Here is a 25,745-nt window from a genome sequence, read left to right as displayed (position 1 = left end):
GCAGCAGTTTATTTATATGGAAAAGTGGTGTTCAAATTTAAATAAATAAATAAATGGCAGTAGATTGCCATTTCTACCAGTAGATCTTCCTGCTCCTGCTGGGGGGCGGACGGCGGACGTGGCATGACCAGCAGAATGTGTGTTTGGGGGAGTAAATACCACTGAATGCTTTTGGTAAGTGGATATAGCCAAAGTGGGCAGATAACCTTTTTAAAATAAAATAAATGAATTCTTTAAAATTATGCATTTATTTAAAATAGTGATCAATACCTTGCCTTTTTTACCATTTCTACTAGCAAAATTAAATTACAACAATTAAAAAATGTAGTTATGAAGAAAATACAATTGTCAAAACAGCTAAAATGCCAAAGGCAACAGTTAAGAATAAAAACCAGCAATGCAGTAACTAAACAACTTTACACTTTCCTCAGTTAAATTATTACTAAAATGTTACACATAAACCAAATTAATGCTAGGCTAATCAGTCAAAAATCCTGGGCAATAGAAGATTCTTTACAGCAGGAGAGGGAGGAAAATGGATAGAGAGAACTTGGAGACATCCAATGAACGTTGAACGATTTAGAAGGACCGATAAAAGTACACAGCCTATAGTTAAAATATGGAATGAGCTCCCACAAGAGGCAGACAGAAAAAAGCACAGCAGAAAAACTTCGACTAGAACCTTTTCCCTCATTTCATTTTTTTGCCATGCCTTTTTAGATTGTAAATCTTGAAGGAAGGGCATGCTCACTTATTTATTTATTATTGATTTGTAAGCTTCTCTTGGAGATTTTCCTGCTGAATGAAGAGTGGCAACAATCGCTCTGAATGAATGAACCAAGCTCCCTCTGGGATGGGCTTGTTTTCTACTTACAGGGTCTTGTTAGAATGGAAATAAACATTTGAAAAGAAGCACTCCCTCTCTACCTGCACACCTGAGGGGATGCGTCCATCCTGTTACCTCAGGGACACATCACTTCCTCCCATCTCCATAGCATGTAGCTGGGAGGAATGTTTTTTTAAAAAAAGGAAAATAGGTCTGCCCCAATCACAAATGAAGAAGGGGGGACAGAGAGACCAATTTTTAGAGGAAAGGGGAAATGTGTATTTTGGGGAGACGGAAAGCTAACCTACCCCAAGGAATAGAATCAGAGCTGGAAAGAACCCCAGATATCTTCCTATATCCAGTTCTGGGCACCACAATTAAAGAAGGATGTTGGCAAGCTGGAATGTGTGCAAAGGACGGCAACCAAGATGATCAAGGGTCTGGAAACCAAGCCTTATGAGGACCAGTTAAAGGAACTAGATACGTTTAGCGTGAAGAAGAGAAAACTGAGAGGAGATATGATAGCCATCTTCAAATATCTCAAGGACTGTCACATGGAAGAGGGAGCAAGTTTGTTTTCTCCTGCACTGGAGGGTAGGACTCAAACCAATGGCTTCATTGCAGTGGTGTAGTGGTTAAGAGCAGTGGACTCGTAATCTGGTGAACCGGGTTTGCTTCCCCGCTCCTCCACATGCAGCTGCTGGGTGACCTTGGGCCAGTCGCACTTCTCTGAAGTCTCTCAGCCCCACTCACCTCACAGAGTGTTTGTTGTGGGGGAGGAAGGGAAAGGAGATTGTTAGCCACTTTGAGACTCCTTTGGGTAGTGATAAAGCGGGATATCAAGTCCAAACTCCTCCTCTTCTTCTTGGTGTTACAAGAGATTGCTACTAAACATCAGAAGAAAACTTTCTGACAGTAAGAGCTGTTCGACAGTAGAACGGACTCCCATGAGAGGTGGTGAACTCTCCTTCCTTGAGGTTTTTCAGCAGAGGTTGGATGGCCATCTGTCACAGATGCTTTAGCTGAGATTCCTGCATTGCAGGGGGTTGGACTAGATGACCCTTGGGTCTGCAAATGATTGATCCCTGATAGTCATCCAGCCATCTCCCAAAAACCCTGTCAGGGAACTGCCATCGGAGCCAAAGGAGGAGAGAGGGCTCCAGAGGGATGGCGGAGAGGGTCCCAGCAGGAAGAGGGACAGCCCATCTGCTGGGGAAGGAAATCAGCGTAGCACCAGTGGAGAAGGGGGGCAGATGGGGGAATCGGAGAGAAGGCTCCAGGACTCCTCACCAGAGACCAGCGGGGAGAACACAGGTCCTCCGCTGCCCACACCCTCTCTGCGCAGAAGACTTCCGCGCAGGGAGAGTAGGAGGAGGCTGGGCGTCAAAGAACTTCTTTGCTGGAAGAAGTTCAAGAAACGCCCACTGACGGATTCTGCCAGCGACTGAGACAGCCATGGATGGGTGGCTGTCTGGCCAGAAAGGGTTCACCCAGGTAACTCAGCCAGGTGTGGCGATGACTTACGCACGAGCAACCCCCTAGAACCATTACAAACCCCTAATGAAGGAGAGTCCACTACTGGTTGAAGGATTCTGGTCTGCAGTCAAACATCAACTTGTCTTATCTCCTCATATCCACACCACTCATTTAAAGTACTCTTATACCATTTAAAATAGTCATGGCTCCCTCCACATACACACACCTGGCAAAGTATCCTGGCATCTCTGTGTTAGGTGCTGAGAGTTGTTAGGCTAACAAATTGTGATTTCCTGGGTTCTTTGGACAAGTGGTTCTGTCATCATCACTCATTAGCACTGAAGGCGCAGGCATCTCTGTGATAAATCTCCCCACTGATTGGGGCATGGCACTGGGGAAGAGATAACCTGTTTTCCCCCCTCCTGTTTAATTAAATCATCTCTTGAAGCTGTCAGACATACATAGGAAGCATAGGCATGACACAAGTTCCTGTCCCCTCGTCCCATGTACCTGCCATACCACCCTTGGAAAATTTTGTCCTAAAAATTACCCAGGGTAATTTCAGACCATGGATCCAAAATTTATGGAGAGCCTCTTTCTTTACACAGTCATATAATATCCTCCTCCTTCTCCTCATTTCCCTCCTGAACAACCACCACAAGGCAATTTACATAGGTAAATGTAAAGGACCCCTTTACCAGTCAAAGACGACTATAGTGGTAACCTCGGGTTACAGACGCTTCAGGTTACCGACTCCGCTAACCCAGAAACAGTACCTCGGGTTAAGAACTTTGCTTCAGGATGAGAACAGAAATCGTGCTCCGGCAGTGCAGCGGCAGCAGGAGGCCCCATTAGCTAAAGTGGTACCTCAGGTTAAGAACAGTTTCAGGTTAAGAACGGACCTCCAGGACGAATTAAGTTCTTAACCCGAGGTACCGCTGTATGGGGTTGTAGTGCTCATTTCGCTTCAGGCCGAGGGAGCCGGCATTTGTCCACAGACAACTTTCTGGGTCATGTGACCAGCATGACTAAACCACTTCTGGTACAATGGAACACTATGATGGAAACCAGAGCGCACGGAAACGCCATTTACCTTCCCGCCACAGCGGTACCTATTTATCTACTTGCACTGGCGTACTTTCGAACTGCTAGGTTGGCAGGAGCTGGGACAGAGCAATGGGAGCTCATGCCACTGCAGGGATTCGAACCGCCAACCTGATCAGCAAGCCCAAGAGACTCAGTGGTTTAGATCACAGCGCCAGCCACGTCCTGCACATAAGATAGTTAACAAAGGATGCTGTAGCAACCTCACGTCATCTGCCATTCTAGGGTGGCCATAGGGGCTAAGCTCCAGTATCCTACAGGCCTAGCTGCACCACTAACTGGAATGTGGGGGGCGGGGCGGTGCAGGCGGGGGGGGGGAGCATTTAAATTTGGAGCAGATCCACACCATACATTTAAAGCACATTGCTTCCTCCAGAGAATCATGGGAACTGTAGTTTATTAAGGATGCTTGTAGCTCTGTGAGGGGGGAAATCCCAGAATGCTTGGTGGGGAAGTCTTCTGCTTTAAATGTGTGTTGTAAGTAAACAAACAAACCCCTGTGTGTTGGACAGGCTTTAAATCTATGGTGTGAATCTGCCCTTTTTTCACAGGGAATAGAAAGTGGAACCACTCACTGTTTCTTTCAAGATAAACAAGAAACTAGGAGATTTCATCACCACTCTCCCATGGCACATCTGCCCAAGTAATCTCCCATTCACAATACATTTCCTTAAGCACAATTAAGCTTTGGCCACTCTCTGAACGTTTCTACGGTTTGACTTCCTTGTCCATCCTGTGGCGTCAAGTGAAGCAGTAGCCTCGACAGAAACTTTCCCAGCAGTCTGAGCATCCAAGTTGTTTCTGTGTCGTTTCTCGTGGCTCATACATGCTGAGTTCAGTTTAAAGCTTTTGCCACAGTCCGAGCACTTAAAAGGTTTCTCTCCCGTGTGGATTCTCTGATGTGAAATGAGATGTGCTTTCTGGCTAAAGCCATGGCCACAGACAGAGCATTTGTATGGTTTGTCCTTCGTGTGGATCCTCTTGTGTACAATAAGGTGAGACATCTGGCTGAAACCTTTCGGGCAGTCTGGACATTTATACGGCCTTTCTCCTGTGTGGATTCTTTCATGTTTAATAAGGCTGGAGCTCAGACCAAAGCTTTTCCCACAATGCAAACATTTATGCAATTTCTCTCCTGTGTGGGTTTTCTGGTGCCTCCTGAGGTCAGGCCCCCGACGAAAGCTCTTCTCACAATTTGAACATTTGTAAGGTTTGATTCCTGTGTGGATTCCCCGGTGTGAAGCAAGGTGGGAGCTCCGATGGAAAGCTTTCCCACAGTCCAAGCATTCATATGGTTTCTCTCTGCGGTGAGTTCTCCTATGTATATTAAGGTGGGAACGCTGGCTGAAGATTTTTCCACAGTCCAAACACTGATACGGCTTCATTCCCGTGTGGGTTCTCTTATGCTTAAGAAGCAGTATACTCTGACTAAAAAGTTTCCCACATTTAGGGCATGCTTTTTGCCTCCTGTCCTTGCAGATCTCCTTCTGGGCAGTGGTTTGACCAATGTCCCCACCGTCATCCTGAGAAGGAATTGGTTTCTCCTGGCTAGTCTTTTGTGCAGCTTTCTGCTGCTTTTCTGATCTGTGCTGATGACAAGTTGCATCTTTCCTATCATGCCCCTGGAATATTTTTTCTTTGCACATTCTGAAAGAGGTGTCTTCTTTAGAATTTTCTGGCACCAGATTCTCCCTCAGAACATCTCCCTTAGAATGTCCAGTTTCCTTAGAATTTCTGGGAACTTGGTTTTTCATCAGAACACCTCTCCTAGAATTCCCAATTTCCTTAGCATTTCTCAGCACTAGATTTTTCTTCGGAATGTCTCCTGTAGAATGCCCAATTTCCTTAGGATTTCCAGGAAACAGATTCTCTCTTTGAACATCTCCCCTAGAACACTCAATTTCCTTAGAATTTTCTGGCACCAGATTCTCCCTCAGAACATCCCCCCTAGAATTCCCAATTTCCTTAGAATTTCTCAGCACTAGATTCTTCCTTTGAATATCTCTCCTAGAATGGTCAATTTCCTTAGAATTTCCAGGGACTTGATTTTTCCTCAGAACTTCTCCTCTAGAATGTCCAGTTTCCTTAGAAATTCTGGGAACTTGGTTTTTCCTCAGAACATCTCTCCTAGAATTCCCAATTTCCTTAGCATTTCTCAGCACTAGATTATTCTTTGGAATGTCTCCCATAGAATGCCCAATTTCCTTAGGATTTCCAGGAAATAGATTCTCCCTTAGAACATCTCCCCTAGAACATTCAATTTCCTTAGAAATTTCTGGCACCAGATTCTCCCTCAGAACATCCTCCCTAGAATCCCCAATTTCCTTAGAATTTCTCAGCACTAGATTCTTCCTTTGAATATATCTCCTAGAACGGTCAATTTCCTTAGAAGTTCTGGGAACTCGATTTTTCCTCAGAACATCTCTCCTAGAACTCCCAATTTCCTTAACATGTCTCAGATTTTTCTTTGGAATGTCTCCCCGAGAATGCCCGATTTCCTTAGAATTTCTGGGAACTCGATTTTTCCTCAGACCATCTCTCCTAGAACTCCCAATTTCCTTAACATTTCTCAGCACTAGATTTTTCTTTGGAATGTCTCCCCTAGAACACTGAATTTCCTTAGAATTTTCTGGCACCAGATTCTCCCCCAGAACATCCCCCCTAGAATCCCCAATTTCCTTTGAATTTCTCAGCACTAGATTATTCCTTTGAATATCTCTCCTAGAATGGTCAGTTTCCTTAGAATTTCTGAGAACTCGATTTTTCCTCAGAATTTCTCCTCTAGAACGTCCAGTTTCCTTAGAACTTCCGGGGACTTGATTTTTCCTCAGAACATCTCTCTTAGACTGCCCAATTTCCTTAGAATTTCCGGGGACTTGTTTTTTCCTCCTAAGAATGTATTCCTTAGACTTTTCAACCACCTTAGGATTTCCTGGCGCTACGTTCTTCCTTGCCTTTCTTACATTGCCTTTCTTAGGATTTTCATCTCCCTTAGCATTTTCCGCTGCTGGATTCTCCTCCTCCTTTTTCTCCTGCCCATCTTGCACTGCAATAAAGAGAGGAAAGACAGGTCAGTGAATACCTGAAGGACTGCAGCAGTTCCACATATGAACCTGCCTGGACCCTGAGACAGTCAGATGAGTGCCACTCAGAAAGGGGTTTGGAGAGTGAGGACAACAGGTCTTCTCTATAGTAGCCCCTAGTCTATGGAATGCTCTCTCCTGGCATCAACTCTGCCATAGTTTCTCTCAGCGGCTAGCCTATGGAAAGCTCACAATCAGAACCTGAAAGCACTCTCCTTAGTTGCAATTCCTAGCATTCAGAATTATACAATCACAAACGCTGGGGGCATATCCTAGCCGCCACTGCCAGTAGCCATTGCCAGTGCTGGTCTGTCTTATACTTCCTTTTCTCTCACCTGTTCTGGTGACTTCATGTTTGTTCCCTTTCTCAGAGCCCGGAGGGTGTAGACTCAGGGAGATCAGTTCGTCCCCTTCCTCCACCCAGGAGTTTCGATCCGAATTGGTGAGGGAAAGAACTGGGTGCAAAAGTGAAATCAGAAAGAAGAAAAACTCTCTTGTTAATTCAACTTGAAGGTTTTTTCCTGAACCATCCTAATAAAATTTAACAGCATGCCTTGAGTTGTTATTCCTGCATCATTTCGCTTTATGACACTTTCACATGGCCAAATTGGATGAATTCCTCTATTCATGTCAGTTTTTTCTAAGGTCAATAACTAAAATGATTTCGAAATTAGATGGTTGTTGGCTGATATACACACATTTGTTATTTATATGCAGTGGCAGCGAGAAACTATAAGATACTTTTAGAAGCAAAACAGTGCTGAGACTCCCAAGGTGATTTTAAAAAAATTTAACAGCACCAAAGCTGCAGCTAGACAAAGAAGCAGCTGTGTGAATAGAGAGTGAGGGGGGAAAAACATTTGGAAAAGATAAGCATGGTCTCAAGGTATGGTCTGAAGGCACTTGTAAATAAACAAAACCATGCAAACTTTCTTGAATCCCATAACACCAGGAGGGGATCAACTGGGTTCAATGATGCACACACTCCACACTCAAAATACAAGATACAGTGGTGCCCCACAAGACGAACGCCTCGCAAGAAGGAAAACCCGCTAGACGAAAGGGTTTTCCGTTTTGGAGGCGCTTCGCAAAACGAATTTCCCTATGGGCTTGCTTCGCAAGACGAAAATGTCTTGCAAGTTCCTGCGGGTTTCCCCCCCTTTTTTCCCCCTTTTCCTAAGCCACTAAGCCGCTTATCAGCTGATCCGCTGATAAGCCGCTTAACAGCTGATCGCTAAAAGCCGCTAAACCGCTAATAGCGCTAATCCGATAAGCTGTCAATGGGCTTGCTTCGCAAGATGAAAAAACTGCTAGACGAAGAGCCTCACGGAACGGATTAATTTCGTCTTGCGAGGCACCACTGTAAAGGAATTCTTACCCAAAGAGGTCACATTTTCATAGTTCTCCTGCATGACATCCCTGTATAAGGCTCTCTGAGGGGGGTCCAGGAGAGCCCATTCACCCTCAGTGAAATGCACAGCTATCTCCTCGAACGACACAGGCTCCTGAAACACAAAAGACAGTCAACAAAGATGAAGGAACACAGGGCCACTTCTGCCTCGCTTGTTGACACATGATGCCTCTTCCTTCCAATGACATGTGAAGCATCAAGGAAGACAGCACCTCTGAACAGATGCAGAGGCCTTTCAGCTTGTGGTCAAGCAGAACACTATGTATCACAATCATATTATCATGATTGCACCAGCTGCCATTTCATTACTGGTCCAAGTTCAAGGTGATACTATTGATTCGTTGTTGTTGTTGTTTAGTCGTTTAGTCTTCTCTTCTCATGAGGTGGCCAAAGTATTGGAGCCTCAGCTGCAGGATCTGTCCTGCCAGTGAGCACTCAGGGCTGATTTCCTTCAGAATGGAGAGGTTTGATTTTCTAGCAGTCCATGGGACTCTCAAGTCTCTCCTCCAGCACCATAATTTAAAAGCATCGATTTTATAAACTATTGGTTTATAAAATCTTAATGGCTCAGAACTAGGTAACTTAAGGGATCACCCTGTCCTTTATGTGCACAGCCTGGGAGTCAATTTGGACTCTCAGCTGTCCATGGAGGTGCAGGTCAATTCTGTGCCCAGGGCAGCTGTGTACCAGCTCTATCTGGTATGCAAGCTGAGACCCTACCTATCCGTGAACTGTCTCACAAGCATGCTCTGGTTATCTCCTGCTTGGACTACTGCAATGCGCTCTATGTGGGGCTACCTTTGAAGGTGACCCGGAAAGTACAACTAATCCAGAACGCGGCAGCTAGATGGGTGACTGGGAGCGGCCGCCGAGACCACATAACACTGGTCCTGAAAAAGACCTACATTGGCTCCCAGTACATTTCCGAGCACAATTCAAGGTGTTGATGCTGACCTTTAAAGCCCTAAACGGCCTTGGCCCAGTATACCTGAAGGAGCATCTCCACCCCCAATCGTTCTGCCCGGACACTGAGGTCCAGCTCCGAGGGCCTTCTGGCAGTTCCCTCATTGCGAGAAGTGAGGTTACAGAGAACCAGGCACCTGCCCTGTGGAACGCCCTCCCATCAGATGTCAAGGAAATAAACAACTATCTGATTTTTAGAAGACATCTGAAGGCAGCCCTGTTTAGGGAAGTTTTTAATGTTTGATGTTTTATTGCTTTTTAATAATAATTATTAATAATGTTGTGTTGGGAGCCGCCCAGAGTTGCTGGGAAAACCCAGCCAGATGGGTGGGGTATGTATGTATATATGTATGTATGTATGTATAAATAAATAAATAAATAAATAAAATTGTTGTTGTTGTTAGTCTCTCCCCTGCTGCCATTCATGGAGGTTAAGACAATCAATGGCTACTGGCCATGATTGCGATCGTCTGCTTCCATGGTCAAAGGTAGTAGATTTCTGAACACCAGCTGCTGGAAGTTGCAGGGGAGCTATTGTGCTCAAATCCTGCTTGGCGGCTTCCCATACTCAGCTGGTTGAGAACAAGACACGAGAGCAAACATATTTGCAAATCCCTTTACCTGAACCAGCTCTATTTTTCCTCCACATCTTCTGTGAAGATGTAGAAATCTGGAGTAGAACGATGACCTTCCTTGGCACCCTGGGGAAAGAGAGGGTGATTTTTCAGATGTCTGTTGCACATCATTGTCTGTTCATTCGATTCTCTACTCAGCAATACACCCACTTCAATGGTCTCTCAAGGCAGCTTGCACAGACAGAGGAGAATGAAGCCCATTAAAACAGCAACGTGAAACAGTACAATTAAAATATCATGGGGCAGAGAGGTTAGGAACCTTTTCTGAGCAATCTTTCAAGGGCCAGAAGCAAAGGTGAGTGGAGCGATAAAAGGAAATTTTTAACCTTTGTACACCAATGTGGTTTCCACACACACACAACTCTCTCTTTCTTCCATCTGAGCAAACAAGAAACATTGAAGGGCACATTCCAGCCAGGCAAGAACTCCCAAGGAGGGTGCAAAGCCAGGCCAGTCAGGGGTATGGCTAGGAAAGAGTTCCAAGAGCTGGAAAGCAAAGCCTGGACAGTCATGTTTGGTCTTTGGGGCCTGAGGTTCCCTACTGCTGCCATTGGGCAGGAAGAACCTAACCAGCAGGAAATCCAGTTCATGAAATAGCAGAAACAAGTATCAAAAGAAATACTATGGAATGGTGCTCTCCAAGCAGGTGCAGTCTCCTGTGACCATTTCCCCAGCCTTTTCCCTGAGATACTAACTTTCTATGTGCAGGGAGATTTTTTGACATTATGGAGCATTCTAGCTTGTGATTTCCCGCCACCAATACCTTTGTTTGCAACTAGCACAGTCTCCGGAAAGATGTTCCACATGCTCTTCATAGCAAATTTTAAGAATATATTCAATCCCCTCAATGAACAATAGTCAATCAAAAGCAAATGCAAAGCCATTGGCTTAACCCCTTATTCATTGACCCTTGGCAGATGCAATTTGATGTCATTTTAAAATCAATTTTCATTATGCATAATTGTTCTAAAGTGGCTGATTTTATTTTTGATTGCTCAATTTAAAGCGATCAGAATCCTGCTTGATTAAAAATAAAATGTACATTCGATAGCAATTGCTCGCACTCATCCATTCCTACCCTTATTTCTCCATCTCCCACTGTACTTTTGTCCACCGCTGATTTTCTATTGTAGGCTCCTTGAGGGCAGAGACCAGCCCACATTTATTCATCTTATTTATTTCATACAATTTATACACTGCTTGATTGTAAAAAAAAAACCTCAACAAGTTCAAAGCAATTTACAAAAAGATAAAATTGAGGAAAAAGCCACAGCCATGCTTTAAAACACGCAAAAGTTAAAAGTAGTAAAACAGATGAAAATTACCTCAACCTTCTAAGCATCTGGGAAGACTTGCCCAAACAGAAATGTTTTAGTAAAGGTAAAGGGACCCCTGACCATTAGGTCCAGTCGTGGCCGACTCTGGGGTTGCGGCGCTCATCTCGCTTTATTGGCCAAGAGAGCCGGCGTACAGCTTCCGGGTCATGTGGCCAGCATGACTAAGCTGCTTCTGGCAAACCAGAGCAGCGCACGGAAACGCCGTTTACCTTCCCACCGGAGCAGTACCTATTTATCTACTTGCACTTTGACGTGCTTTCGAACTGCTAGGTTGGCAGGAGCAGGGACCGAGCAACGGGAGCTCACCCCATCGCGGGGATTCGAACCGCCAACCTTCTGATCGGCAAGTCCTAGGCTCTGTGGTTTAACCCACAGCACCACCCGCATTTTAGCAGGTACCAAAAAGAGTACAGTTAAGGTACCTGCTTGATCTCAATAGGCAGCGAGTTCCAAAGAGCAGTTGCTGCCACACTAAACAATCAAGCTATAACAATGCAGAATGTGTATTATGAGGCACCTCTATTAGTGCCATTCCCCCTAATGAAGCAGTTGAGTTGGTGCATGTGGGATAATGCAATCTCGTAGGTAGACTGACTAGGTAGGTAAGGGCTTTATATGCTAACAGTAACATCTTGAACTTGGCTCAGTAGCAAATCAGCAACCAGGGCAGATCTCTGAGCGCAAGTGACAAGGCAATCCTGTCAGCAATCATGCTGCAGCATCCTGCACTAACTGCAGCTTCTGGCTAAAGTGTGAGGAAGGCCCCACAAAGAGCCCGTTGCAGTAATCCAGTCCTGAAGTAACCAATGCTGGAACTACAGTGGCAAGGCTTTCCCGCTCCAGGAATGGCCGCAACTATCAAACCAGCCCCAGTAGCTTAATAATAATAATAATAATAATAATAATAATAATAATAATAATAATAATAATTTTATTTATACCTCACCCTCCCCGGCCAGAACCAGGCTCAGGGCGGCTAACACCAATAAAATTACAATAAAACATAATAGGAAAGAAAAAAAGGAAAAAAACAAACAGTTAATGAAAATAGGGGTTAAAATATAATTTAAAATGCAGCCTCATTTTAGTAGTAGCCCATAAATCAAAACCATAAGGAGGAGGAAACATAAGGGTCAGACTGAGTCCAAACCAAAGGCCAGGCGGAACAGCTCTGTCTTGCAGGCCCTGCGGAAAAATGTCAAGTCCCACAGGGCCCTGGTCTCTTGTGACAGAGCGTTCCACCAAGTCAGGGCCAGTACTGAAAAGGCCCTGGCCCTAGTTGAGACCAATCTAACCACCTTGCGGCTCGGGACCTCCAAAGTGTTGTTATTTGTGGACCTTAAGGTCCTCTGCGGGCATACCAGGAGAGGTGGTTCCGTAGGTACGAGGGTCCTAGGCTGTGTAGGGGTTTAAAGGTCAAAACCAACACCTTAAATCCGTGTATCTGAAGAAGTGTGCATGCACACGAAAGCTCATACCTAGAACTAACTTAGTTTAAGGTGCTACTGGAAGGAATTTTTTTCTTTTATTTTGTTTTGACTATGGCAGACCAACACGGCTACCTATCTGTAACCTTAAACCTGACCCTGTACTCCACCTGGAGCCAGTGCAGCTGGTAAAGCACTGGATGAATGTGATCCCATGGCAAGGATCCCGTGAGGAGCCTCGCTGCAGCATTCTGCACCCGCTGAAGTTTCTGGGTCAGCTTCAAGGGCAGCCCCGCGTAGAGCAAGTTACAATAATCAAGCCTGGAGGTGACCGTCACATGGATCCCTGTGGCCAGATCAGGGCAAGAAAGGTAAGGGACCAACTGCTTGATATGGCGGAGATGGAAAAATGCCACCTGTCTTGGCATTTCTAGCTGCTAACGCTACCTGAACCTCCAGTTGACAGAGCTGAATCCGGTTTGATTATAGAAGTCTGGAAGGTGCTATTTACACTGACAGCAGACTGTTGGCTCTGAAGCTACTAAATTTATAATTTGAGGCTTAAATTCCACCCAGGAATTTAAAAAGCTGCCTCGTACCATCTCAAGACTAGATGCTCCTTCAAGCCTAGTACTGTCAAAATCTACAAGCCTTAGGCCATTTGGAAATATTCACGCTGCCTTACCAGATAAGAAAGATGGGTCTGCATCGTTCCCCAGCTGCAGCTGCAAAATCTCTGAGGAAAGAAAGAATGGGAAAGATAATACTCCCTTCCCCATGTTTGGTCCTTACCAATGGAACTTACAACAAAATTTTGCAGGGTGGATTGCTCTTGTTTCGAGTTTCAGCTAGGCCTTTTTCAGGATACTCCATTCCATTCCCCCTCCCCCAACAGCCAGTCAGCGTTCAGTGGCCACTGAGCATGCTCTATTTTCACTGGGATGTTTTGGAAAATTCCGTCTTCCCCTTAGGGCTCTTTTTCTAATGGCATCTTTACACTTCTGCAAACCTTGGGGTCCCACAGATTGACACTTAGAGAATTGCTTCTTATTGCCAAAACCTTAAAGGGGGAGAGCAGGGAGACATATATGTACGTAAGAGTCTGCCTAATTTTTGTATGTGCAGTCCTGGAGTGCATCTACTCAATGGGATCTCCTTCTCTCAAATCCATGTCACTTAATCCAGTTTGTTGTACATTAATGTCATTGTTCTTTACAGGCGGTGCAATACGAATGCTATTCTCAAGATGTTATATTCCGCTCATGCTGACCTGTAATCCTGAATCCGGTGACAGCCTTTCAGCAAGGCCCATTTAAAAATCTGTAAACATTCAGTTCCCTGTTTACGCAGCCGTAAGTCTACAAAATGCACGATGCAGTACAAGCGTAAGCAAAATGCATCTGTGAAAAAATATTTGAGGGCTACAAGTGCAAATGTCAAAAAGTATGAGCTCATGAGCAAAATCAGCAAAAATCCAAAAGTAGAGGCAGAATTACTTTGAGCCAAAAATGTGAATTTCAAGACAGAATTCCACCTGAAGATTTCAGACTCTCCAAGTGACCCTATTTTCCAGGGACAACGCTGATTTAGAGAAGCCATGCTGCTTTCTGAATGTTCCACTTTTCCTTAGGATGTCCCTATTTTCATTGGGAAAATGTTGGAGGGCAATCCTGTATAGGGAAGTTTTTTTTAATGTTTAATGTATTATTATGTTTTTATATATGTTGGAAACTGCCCAGGGTGCTGGGGCAACATAATAATATGTGTGAGGTATAAATAGTGAAATTATCATTACGGAACGGGACGTCCCTATTTTCACTGAAGAAATGTTGGAGGGTATGAGATTTCATAATCCTTTTCTTGAATTAATACCCTGTGTGGATATCAACTCTTTTAATTCAGACTCCAGCAGGCTGACCTCACCTTTAAATGCCAGTATCACCTCTTGCAATGCCATCTTCTTCTCTGAAAAATGCCTTATCCTCTGTTCCAGTTCCAGAAAACCGCTTTCAAACTCAGGAAATGCCCCATTCTTCCTGATGAAGAGACAGTAAGTGAATAATCGATCCCACTTACTGTTGTTGCAAAAGTTCTCCTGATTTATTGTCATCTTGTAATTAGCAACTTCCTGGAGCTGAACCCCTAAACCCCTTAAACCCTACTTTTCCTATACTGCTTTCCCATTCAATTTTGTCTCCCTGTGGCTGTTTTGATGCCAACTATTTCCTGCTTCATTCTTCTTGAGTGATCCCAACCAATCAGAGACCCCATAAAATGTGATCCAGCACTTGGGGCATACTAATTGTTTAGACAGGCAGCAGTGCTTCCTGGACTGGCTGTAGAAATATTTTGCAGTGAACCACCTTCCTCCTCAAAATCCCCAAAGGATGGGACCTTTTGATAATGATAAAGGAATTTAGGGAAACGGACACCTCACCCCCTGTTCTAGCTCCACGACTATCTACAGGCAGTTCCAAAGTAGTTTAACACATTGAAAGATAAATATTAGGCAAAACATACCTGCTTTCAGCTGTTCTGATGCTCTGCAGGAAAAAAGAGAAAGGGGAGAGAGAAGACATGAATCAGGCACCTGTATCATTCTGGTTAACCCCTTCCTGTAACTTTCCCCATAAAAATGAACATAGCTGGTTTTTTTATTCTCTTATTTTGATTTGTACCTATCTTCTAAAAACTTCAATAAAACAAATTATTTATTTTTAAAAAATAAATAGATACGTGGCTTCCAGTTTTAATTAATTAAGCACGCAACAAATAGTTCACCCTCTATTATTTTTTTCTATAGAGAGGGAGAGAGAAAAGGGAGGGGGACGTCACCACTGAGTCAATTAATCCAATATAGCTGCAACCCTATGCTCACTTCAATGGTGCTTGCATCTGAGAAGACACACAAAGAATTGCACTGTTTAAAACTTTTCATTTGTCCTTGGCACAGTGTGGCATAGTGGTTAGGGTGCCTGGGAGACAACGGCTCAATCCCCAATTGGCCATGAAGCTTGTTGGGTGAACTCAAGCCAGTTGCCATCTCTCAGCCTAAACCAAGTCAGAGGGTTGCTGTGAGGCTAAAACGAGGGGAGAACCACATGTGCCACCTTGGAGGAAAGTGGTATCCCATAATGACCAAACCCCTAAATGTTAATCACAGGGGGTACGCTAACAATTTATTTTTAATTTTTATATTTAAATCCTTGTTATATTCATATTGTCTCTTGTATTTTTGATAATTTTTATGATCTGTGATATTGTGTGTGTTGACGCTGGTCCGTGACCGTATTAATAAATTCATTCATTCACGTGTGCCACCTTGGAGGAAAGGCAGGATACAAATGTAATGGTGATAAATAAGACAGGAATTCCCCACCTTCACAAGTGGATTCTGGTTGCTTTCTCTGCTTTCATGAAATGTTGCTTGCTCAGAACCTTCCAAAACTCTCTCATCTCTCCTCCTAACAATGTCATTATCAAGCTTTTGCAACCTCCTCAACACGAGTTTTTCTTGGTCTTCGACAAACCTCCGCAGCTCTTCCCACTCCCGGATTATATTCTTCCTCTCAGCTTCGGTCTCCCTCTGCAATTCATAGGGGAAAGAGCATTGTGGCGTCACACTCTCCCTATTGGGCTTGACCAATTTGGGGCTATCAGTGTACTCACTAATACCACCTAAAGAACCTAAATATCCTCTCAAAAACCCCACAATACTGCTCGGTTTATACTTCACTGGCTTGGCCTCCACTACATTGAACACACTCCCTTAAATGTGACCCTGCTCCAATGGTTGCCAAGACTTGGACACTCTCTTCCTAATTTTGAGTAAAGAAGTCCCTGTGAGCAAGCACAACCTTAGCTGCTATAGGTTCCTCTCTTTTCCCCAATAATTTGTGGGATGGGGAGAAGAAATGCCATGCCATTTTGTGTTCCTGCCTTTTTTTCTGTTCTTTTATATGTGTTGGCCATTTTGTGCTATGCAGCAGCCATTTTGTGACAGGCACCTCCAACACCTTCTCAAAACCCCAAATGTGCCCACTGGCCCAGAAAGGTTGGCAACCACAGATTAGTCAAGCAAGCAAACCACTGAAAGCTTAGCCCAGCCTTATTGAGGGGAGGGGGTGATATTTTAATTTTATGAATATTTTTTTCAGGAACCAAAGAAAGGGAACCCCCCCTCCCCCTTTTGTTCTTCAATGAGGACTTCTGCAAAACTGAGGAGAGTGCTAAAATTCATTGAACCTCTTGAAGTTCCTGTGTATGTAGGCGGTTGGACTAGATGATCCTTGGAATCCCTCCCAACTCTAAATTTCTAAGATTCTAAGTTACACGAGTCTGGCAATGGCCAATTGGGGTTTCAAAAATCCAAAATGGCGACCATGAGCCTGACAGAGGTCCAAAAAGTCATCGTCCCCCTCCCCCGAAATCTGCTGCCACAAAGGGTGGAAATTGCCCCCTCCTGTGTGATGTTTCTTTGACCATACTCACACCATACTTTGAAAGCACTGAGATACCACTTTAAACCGTCATGGCTTCCCACAAAGAATTCTGGGAGCCAAAGTCTTTTAAAGGCGCTGAGAGTTGTTCTCACTGGGCTACAATTCTCAGAGTGGTTTAACAATCAATCCGTCTTCACAGGAAACTCTAAGAATTGGAGCTCTGTGAGGGGGAAAGTTGCTGTGCACATCACAGAGGGGTTGGGGATGTTTTCAGCTGATGCCCCTTGCCTGATTTCAGGCTTCCCTGCCCTAAACTCCAGTTCACTGAAGCTGCCATCTGCACATGCTCAATGGCTGCCTGAAATGTGCACACCTCAGCTTAACCGCAGCTGGACGGAAGCTGGTTTGAAGGAAAGCTCACCATACAAAAGTATTTCTCACAATAGCTACCAGATACCTATAGATGGTGGCCAATGCCACATGTACTTAGCTTCAAACACCCGCAGCGGGAGCGTGCCAGAGTAAGCGGCACAGTCAGTTGGCTCAGTTTTGCTGCGTGTGGCCAATCTCTGAGCATAGCTGTCAACTTTCAGATTTGAAAATAAGGGATCAGCAGCCTCACCTGTCCCGGGGACAGTCTACGGGATATCTAACAATCCGGGATAGCAGCGGGAAATGGCGCTGGAATAAGGGAATTTCTCGCCAAAAAAGGGAAGGTTGACAGCTATGTCTCTGAGTGGTGAGAGGTTTAAGGGGGGACTAAGTAAAGGTGAGTTGATGAAATTGACGAAAGAGAGGACGATAAACTGTAATATATTATATTAAATTACTCAAATGAAAATAAGGTTGGAAGGATTTGCTGAAATAACGATTTGAATTAGAATACAAAACTGGGAGGTGAGAGGAGGTCAAGGAAATAAGTAAAGGAAGAAAGTTATGTAAAGGTTTAATCAGTTCTTTTTATTTTTTAAGTGGATGTATTTTTTCTTTTTTGGTGTTGTTATTTCTTTTTGTCTTTTGTCTTTTGTATTTTTCCTTTCTTCTTTTTGTTATTCTTAAATTCTGAATAAATATTATATAAAAAAAAAGAAAGAAAGAGAGGTTTAAGGGGTACCACCGCATACCTCGGATCAGTTTCCTTGGAACGAAGGCCATTGGAAACCGTGGTGTCTTAGGCTACGTGCACACCACACTTTTAAAGCACATTCTCCATGCCCTTCCCCAAACAAACAACCCTAGAAACTGTAGCTTGTGAAGGCTGTTGGGAAAGGCAGCTCCATATGGGGCAAACTACAGTTCCCAGGATTCTTTGGGAACAGCCGTTTGCTTTAAATGTATGGTGTGTATGCAGGTTTTATTTACACACGCAGGTGGAGCATATGATGGAAGGGCTCATGACATTAGCACCACAAAAGATGCCCCCCCCCCACTGCATTAGGTTTCTTGGCTCATCCCCTATTGTTCTCCTACCCTCTAGCCAGGTGTGGTGCGGGAGGGAAGGCCTGCACACTCCTCCTGAAAAGCATCCGAGGCTAGCCGTTTCTATGGCAACGCACCTGTACCAGGCCAACTCTTTAATCCCCTTTAACAAAAAAATGCTGTTCAAGGCTTCCCTAAGGCCATTAACTTAACAAAGAGACTGGTTTAACACAAAGAGACTGGTTTGACCACTTCAGTGATTGTGAAGAGGGGCTCCGCATACCAGTGTTAAGCCTTCCAGGCCTCTCCATCCTCCATTATGGCTCAAAGGCACATTCCAGCCACACAAAATTAGTAGAGGAAGGGGCAAAACAGAGCCCTAAAGGGATGTAGACACAGGCCTTACAGAGAGACCTGGGAGACAGCATTATTCCCCACCCACAGCACTTGAGGTTTCTCCATACCTGTACTCTATTCTGAACTTAAAAATGGAAAGCGAAATGCCAGTGGACAACAAAAGAGGTTTAAAGATGCTCTCAAGGCAAATAGAAAATGTAAGCTAAACACCAACAACTGGGAAACACTGGTCTGCGAGCGCTCCAGCTGGAGAACAGCCTTTACGAAAGGTGTTATGGGCTCTGAAGAGGCACAAACTCAGGACAAAAGGGAGAAACGTGCCAAGAGGAAGGCATGTTTGGCAAACCCTCACCATGATCAACTCCTGCCAGGAAACCTATGTCCCCACTGTGGAAGGACTTGTGGATCCAGAACTGGCCTCCACAGTCACTTACAGACACAACATTAAAATCATGCTCATGGAAGACAATCTTACTCAGTTACGAGTGATTGCCAAAGAAAAAGAAGACTTCAGGATCCCATCTCACAGATATAAAACCCCAGGCTTGGAGAAGACACAAAAATCTCATCCATAAAACACATACACACACAATCCCTTAATTTGAGGGTGGGGAAACCCTAACACCGTCTGCAAGTGCTAAACTACAACTCCCACCAAGTCTAACAAGCCTGGCCAACAGCCAGGTATCATGGGAGCTGTACTCTGGCAAGCTGCTACAACTGTTTTGCTTGCTCAACATCAACCCGGCACCCTCTGTTTTTCCACCACATGCTCCAAATGCCCTGGAATGACGCCATGCCAGGACAGTGTCAATTCTGAGGGGCGCTGAACTAGGGCACAGCAGTGGCAGAAAATTATATGGCTGTTAAGAAGTCCCCATGAAAGTAATAATCTGCCTCCCCTTTGCCCAATTTTCAGCACTTTTCAGATCACTAAAGTGCCCTCTCCATCCAAACTGGATTCAGGCAAAGGGATCAGCAAATTTCTGGGCATCATTAAAAAAAATTCCATCCTCATCTGCTTACCAGCAAATCCTCACTTTTTCTTCGACGTTGTGCTTTGATTTCTTCTCTCTTGTCATTCACGCTGTCCTGCAGCACCTAAAGGTACAGGGGTGGAGGGAGGGAGTCTATGATCATTTTAATTAAGGAACATTCCCACATATATCACAATAGAAGTATAGGGTTGTTTTTTAATTAACTTTTGTTTATTTATTTACCAATTTGCAAGCTACACTTTCATAAGAAATGTAATAACAAGGCAGAATACAAAATATAAAAACAAAAATCAACAAATATATCCACAAAAGTCATCATCATTAAAGCATCAACATAACTGATTGGATTACAAAGAAAATATATCTTGCAAAGGGCAGCCTAAATAGGAAAGTCTTCAAGAGATATCTGAAAGAAGGGAATAATGGTTTTCATATGAAATAACACAGATAATCCAAACTAGGGCACACATAAAGGTCTTGAACCTTCACAGTTTCCTTAAAACCTTTTTTTTTTAATTCCAAGGACCACAAACAATATATTGTGGAGCTTGTCCATGTAAACAGAAACAAGCGCTCAAACTAGCTCATTGAGCAGCTCTCAAATTCTACTAGGAAGCTGAAAATACCTTTGGATATTTGCAATGGATTCTAGAAGAATCGCCTTAGCAAATGAGAGAATATTTAGCCTCTTCTTCTTTAAAGGGTCAGTATGCCACTGACCACCAGGTGCTGTGCTGTGGGGGGAAAGGGCTATTTCTCTGTGTCCCACTAGTGGGTTTCCCGAGATCATCTATTTTTCTCCTTCTCTGGCGATCACTCGTAGCCGAGTAAGATTGTCTTCCGTGAACACGGTCTTAACAGTGAGACCGTAAGTGACTGTGGAGGCCAGTTCTGGATCCGCACATTTTTCCACAGTGGGGACATAGGTTTCCAGATGGAAGTTGATCATGGTGAGGATTTGCCAAACATGCCTTCCTCTTAAGAAGAAGAAGAAGAGTTTGGATTTGATATCCCGCTTTATCACTACCCTACGAAGTCTCAAAGCGGCTCAGATTCTCCTTTCCCTTCCTCCCCCACAACAAACACTCTGTGGGGTGAGTGGGGCTGAGAGACTTCAAAGAAGTGTGACTGGCCCAAGGTCACCCAGCAGCTGCAGGTGGAGGAGCGGGGAAGCGAACCCAGTTCACCAGATTACGAATCTACTGCTCTTAACCACTACACCACACTGGCTCTCTTAGCACGCTTCTCACTTTCATCCTGAGTTCGAGTGTCTTCAAAGCCCATGACATCTTTGGTAAAGGCTCTTCTCCAGTTGGAGCTCTCGCAGGCCAGTGTTTCCCATAACCAAAACTACCACAGAGATATCTAAATTTTCAAAAGTAGGGGGTCCATGAAAAACAGGAGGCCCACGGTCCTTAGCTAATTGGGAACCACTCTTCTATGGCCTCTTAAATGTGTTTGTGGGAGGGCGGTAATTGGTTTGCTTTTGTTTTATTAGGATTTTGTGTTCTCATTTTTTATTTTTATGTGGACTTTTATGTGATCTTTGGATAAAGAGCGGCATACAAATTTAATTAATAATAATACTAATATTAATAGGTAACTCCTCCTGCAACTCACTTCCTTGCTCAGCCTGGCTTCCTCTCAGCAGCGAGACTGATCCTTTCTGTCTGAAAGAGGCAGAGCGAAAGGAGATGTATCCTCTCCTTGAGAGGCAGAAAAACCATGTGCCAGCTGCGCTTTCCTCAGTCCTTTCTTCTTTGAACGGACAAAAACAAGCGTTTTAACCTTCGCCTCTGAGACATGCAAGGGTTGCATCAGCAGGAACAGCTGGCTGAGGCTTCCCGCCTCCCTGGTCATTTGTTGACAGGCAGAATAAAACTGGAATTCTCAGGCCGCAACCACACATTTAAAGTGCATGATTCCCCCCAAAGAATCCTGGGAACTTTAGCTTGTTAAGGGTGCTGGGAATTGTAGCTCTGTTAGGGGTAAACTGCTCTTCCCAGTATTCTTTTTTTATTATTATTTGTTACATTTATATCCCATCTTTTACACATTTATTATATCCCTTACATTTGTACAGTGGTACCTCGGGTTAAGTACTTAATTCATTCTGGAGGTCCGTTCTTAACCTGAAACTGTTCTTAACCTGAAGCACCACTTTAGCTAATGGGGCCTCCTGCTGCCGCCATGCGATTTCTGTTCTCATCCTGAAGCAAAGTTCTTAACCCGAGGTACTATTTCTGAGTTAGCGGAGTCTGTAACCTGAAGCATATGTAACCCGAGGTACCACTGTATAGCCATGCTGGCTAGGAATGATGGAAGTTGTAGTCCAACAGCATTGTGGGACCCAAGGCTGAGAAACGCCGGGTTAGAATGTTGGACTAGGACCTGAGAGACCAGAATTCAAATCCCCGCACAGCTCACAGGGTGATCTTGAGCCCGTCACTGCCTCTCAGCCAAAACATACCTCACAGGGTCATCGTGGGGATTAAATAGCGGGTGACAGGGGAAGAACTGTGTATGCAGCTGCTTGGGGGAAAAGTGAGATATAATAAATAGGTAGATAAATGAATAAATTTGTTGCCTGCTCATTTTAATGCTCTCTTACCCAAGTTGCATCACTTTCCATCTTACTGCAAAAGTCAACAGGATATCTGGGGAGAAATATGGACCAGATGCCTCCGCCTGTCCGGAAGAAAGAAGAACAGAAAAGGAATTGAAAAACAAAGCTCGGGGATTGCCAAATAATAACACAATTATCGGTGTGGTCTGCCTGCACTCCAAGCTTTCAGGCAGGGGAAAATTCCTACCCTACAGGCAGATCCCTGGGACATTTTGCATGAAAATTGTGCAGTCTGCCACTGAAGTAAAGCCTGTACCCCTTTATACTGTTATTGATTAAACCTGTTACAGTAGTTTTGTGGAGTTTTTTTTACCAAAGTAACTCAAAGCAACTTAAAACAATAAATAACACGTATCTTAAAAAACAGCAAAACAACATCTAAAACCTAAATGATTCCATATTAGGGCTCTGGAGTGCCAGTTTGGCCCCATAATTGTGGGTGCCCGGGGCTGTGGGTGCCATGCAGCGTGCATGGCCCTGGCACTGAAATTTGTGGGTGCTTGGCCCCTTCATGGGGAATTATGTGGGTGCTTTAGCACACAGGGCCCCAGGGAGTTGGCACCTACGGTAGGACTACCCAACGTGGCGCCTTCCATGTGTTGTCGAACAACAACTCTCACCAGCCTTACATGCAGAAAGAAAGAAAAAAAGAACCCTAATTTCAATTCTTATCAATTCTGTTTCTCCACTGGCTCTGCTGAAAGCCTTAACAAGTTTTGGCTCCTCCCCACCAATTCCTCCATTTCAGCTGGCCATTGCAACAACTCCATAACTAAGACCTAGTGCCTGAGTTGTGTTTTTCCTCTTCCCTCCCAGTCCTGTTTTTTCTTTTGTGTCGTGTCTGTTGGATTTGTAGGCCTGATGACAAGAGCTGATTTAATTTCTATTTGCAAGCTGCTGGAGAAGCTTTTTTTAATTATTTTATTATTTTATGCTTACGAGTAGGATAATTTGTTCACACGCTTCAAATAAATAAATGAAATTTAAACCCAATAAATAAATAAATAAATAAAAGTGCTAGCTAACAATTTGATAATTAATTGCATAATGCCTTGCAGTATGTACATATCAACATATGTACACACAAAGATAAGATGTATCCAATGCCCAGTCTTGAGATTAATTTTACGGAGGCCCTGGGCCTGAGAAGGTAGCTCCATCTGCAATCCTATGAACACTTACCTGCGAGTATGCCCAAATGAACATAGTGAGACTGACCTCTGAGTAAGCATGCATAGGTTTCTGCTGTGAATCCTAAAGGCTGAGTGACATGAAGCAACTTTTACAATGGATAGTACAGTAATAGTTTAATATTTGAACAGCATCCTCAACAGGGGTGGGTGGGGGGAGTATTATTAGTCGGTTTCTCTCCAGGAAAGACTGAAGGCTTGTGCCATTTAGGTTTAAAATCAAAATTCAGTTATTGTGAAACATGTTCGCAGAACTTCCTTTTTCCTTGAAGGAGAAACCAGATCTTAACAGCAGAATTACTAAATGTTTTTATTGCTTTGGGGGTGTTTCGTAAGCCGCAGAGTCTTTTCATTTCGGATTAAGCCCTCTTAAAATTAGACTGCCTCTCTTGTACCAGCAGGCTTTGGGGGAAACTGACTTATTTTAAGGAAAGGGCTGGTGCTGTGATGTTTTTATTGCAATGATCGGTATGTCTTAATAGATCAGATAGAGAGATAGAAAGAAATATATTCTGTTAGTGCTTAATTGCTTTCAAATGCTTGTTTCCCTTCCCCCCACATTCTTTTTAGCTCTTTCTATTTTAGCTGTAAGCTAAAGACATTATTATTATTATTATTATTATTATTGATTATGATGATGATGATAAGCTGCAAGAAGGATTGGGCACATACCAGAAAGTACGTCCTATTGAACTCGGTAGGATTTACTTCTGGGTAAAAATGCAAAGGACTGCATTGCAAGCTGAACTAAACAATAGGCTGCGGTGAGACCATGGTCTGCCCATTCAGCATAACAAATCAGACCTTCAGATCTTTGCTTTTCCCCCCTCCACACTTACCCTTCCCAGACTTTTTCAACGCCTTTCTGCCGCAGCGGGGAAATTCAGTCCCCGGGTCCTTCCTCCGTTGCTGATGGGGAGAAGATGCCGCCGCCGCCGCCGCCGCGCCTCGCTCCTCAATTGCCCGGGTGCCGGGAAGGGGGGCTGCCGGGCGGGTGGGCGCGGATGCCGGATGCCGCTTGAAAACAAAGTTCTGGGAAAAGCCGCGTTCATCTCAGCCGAAATCAGAGACGGAGAGAGGAGCAAGCGACCAGCTCCCTCGCCTACTGGCGAGGATTTTAGACAGCCCTCTGCTGGCCGCAGGGAAGGCTCAGCCCAGGCCAAGATGCGTGGTCCAGATTTTAAGCTGAGAGGTTTCAGCCTCTCCGCCCAATCTACCTCGCAGGGTTGTTGTGGTTTGGGGAAGAGCTCTGTACCCCACACCTTGAGCTCCTTGGAGGAAAGGTGCAATAATAAATGAGCCATAATAAGGAATACAATCAAATAGGTACAGTTACAGATAGGTAGCCGTGTTGGTCTGCCATAGTCAAAACAAAAAATTCCTTCCAGTAGCACCTTAAAGACCAACTAAGTTAGTTCTAGGTATGAGCTTTCGTGTGCATGCACACTTCTTCAGATACCAAATATCAAATAGGTAGATTGGCTAAATGAATTGTTGGGTAGCTGCAAAGAGGTAACATTTCTGTTGTTGTTGTTTAGTCGTGTCCGACTCTTCGTGACCCCCTGGACCAGAGCACGCCAGGCACCCCTGTCTTCCACTGCCTCCCGCAGTTTGGTCAGACTCATGCTGGTAGCTTCGAGGACACTGTCCAACCATCTCGTCCTCTGTCGTCCACTTCTCCTTGTGCCCTCCATCTTTCTCAACATCAGGGTCTTTTCCAGGGAGTCTTCTCTTCTCATGAGGTGGCCAAAGTATTGGAGCCTCAGCTTCAGGATCTGTCCTTCCAGTGAGCACTCAGGGCTGATTTCCTTAAGAATGGATACATTTGATCTTCTTGCAAGAATATTCTCTGGCAACTCCATAAACCGTTGGAGGAGGAGGAGGTGAAACATCCATGAACTCTTGGATCAGGCCAAAGAGCCTGTCTAGTCCAACACCCTGACATAAGGATACAGTGGTGCCCCGCAAGACGAATGCCTCGCAAGACGAAAAACTCACTAGACGAGAGAGTTTTCTGTTTTTCGAGGTGCTTCGCAAGATGAATTTCCCTATGGGCTTGCTTCACAAGATGAAAACGTCTTGCAGTTTTGCTTCCTTTTTCGTAAAACCGTTAATACCCAGGGAATCTGCGCTCCGCAAGACGAAAAAATCGCAAGACGAAGCAACTCACGGAACGAATTATTTTCGTCTTGCGAGGCACCATTGTAGAAGCTTCCAGAATTCACAGGAATCTTTGTGGGAAGGGGATCCATCACTGTCTTAAGTGACATGATATTGCTTTCAATTTATAGTGCAGGACCCAGGACAGGGATGGCTAAGAATATGTTGTTGTCCAGGGATGACGGCAGCTGGAGTTCAACAGTATTTGGAGGACAAAATGTTGGCTGCTCCTGGTACAAGGACATTTTAAGAAAGTGTGTGTGGGCTCTCCCTCAATTTCCTTCCCCCACC

The 25,745-nt window shown here is 44.4% G+C and overlaps 1 protein-coding gene across 1 annotated transcript; it reads right to left on the bottom strand.

The window, feature by feature from the left end:
- Nucleotides 1-5,868: 5,868 nt before the first annotated feature.
- LOC309335201 (uncharacterized protein) lies at nt 5,869-24,546 on the bottom strand (the record flags this gene model as incomplete). The annotated part of the gene is made up of 11 exons (XM_081850074.1): nt 24,134-24,546; nt 22,090-22,166; nt 19,507-19,581; nt 15,642-15,848; nt 14,783-14,805; nt 14,186-14,298; nt 12,948-12,998; nt 9,485-9,564; nt 7,868-7,994; nt 6,825-6,944; nt 5,869-6,452 (listed from the first exon to the last, which is right to left on the bottom strand). Coding segments are annotated over exons 2-11 (1,401 nt in total), but the record flags the coding sequence as incomplete, so codon positions are not given.
- Nucleotides 24,547-25,745: the final 1,199 nt, after the last annotated feature.

The sequence above is a fragment of the Podarcis erhardii genome (genome assembly GCF_964252035.2).
Source record: "Podarcis erhardii genome assembly, chromosome: 2".
Lineage (NCBI taxonomy): Eukaryota > Metazoa > Chordata > Lepidosauria > Squamata > Lacertidae > Podarcis > Podarcis erhardii.
This window is presented reverse-complemented; position numbering and strand designations above follow the sequence as displayed.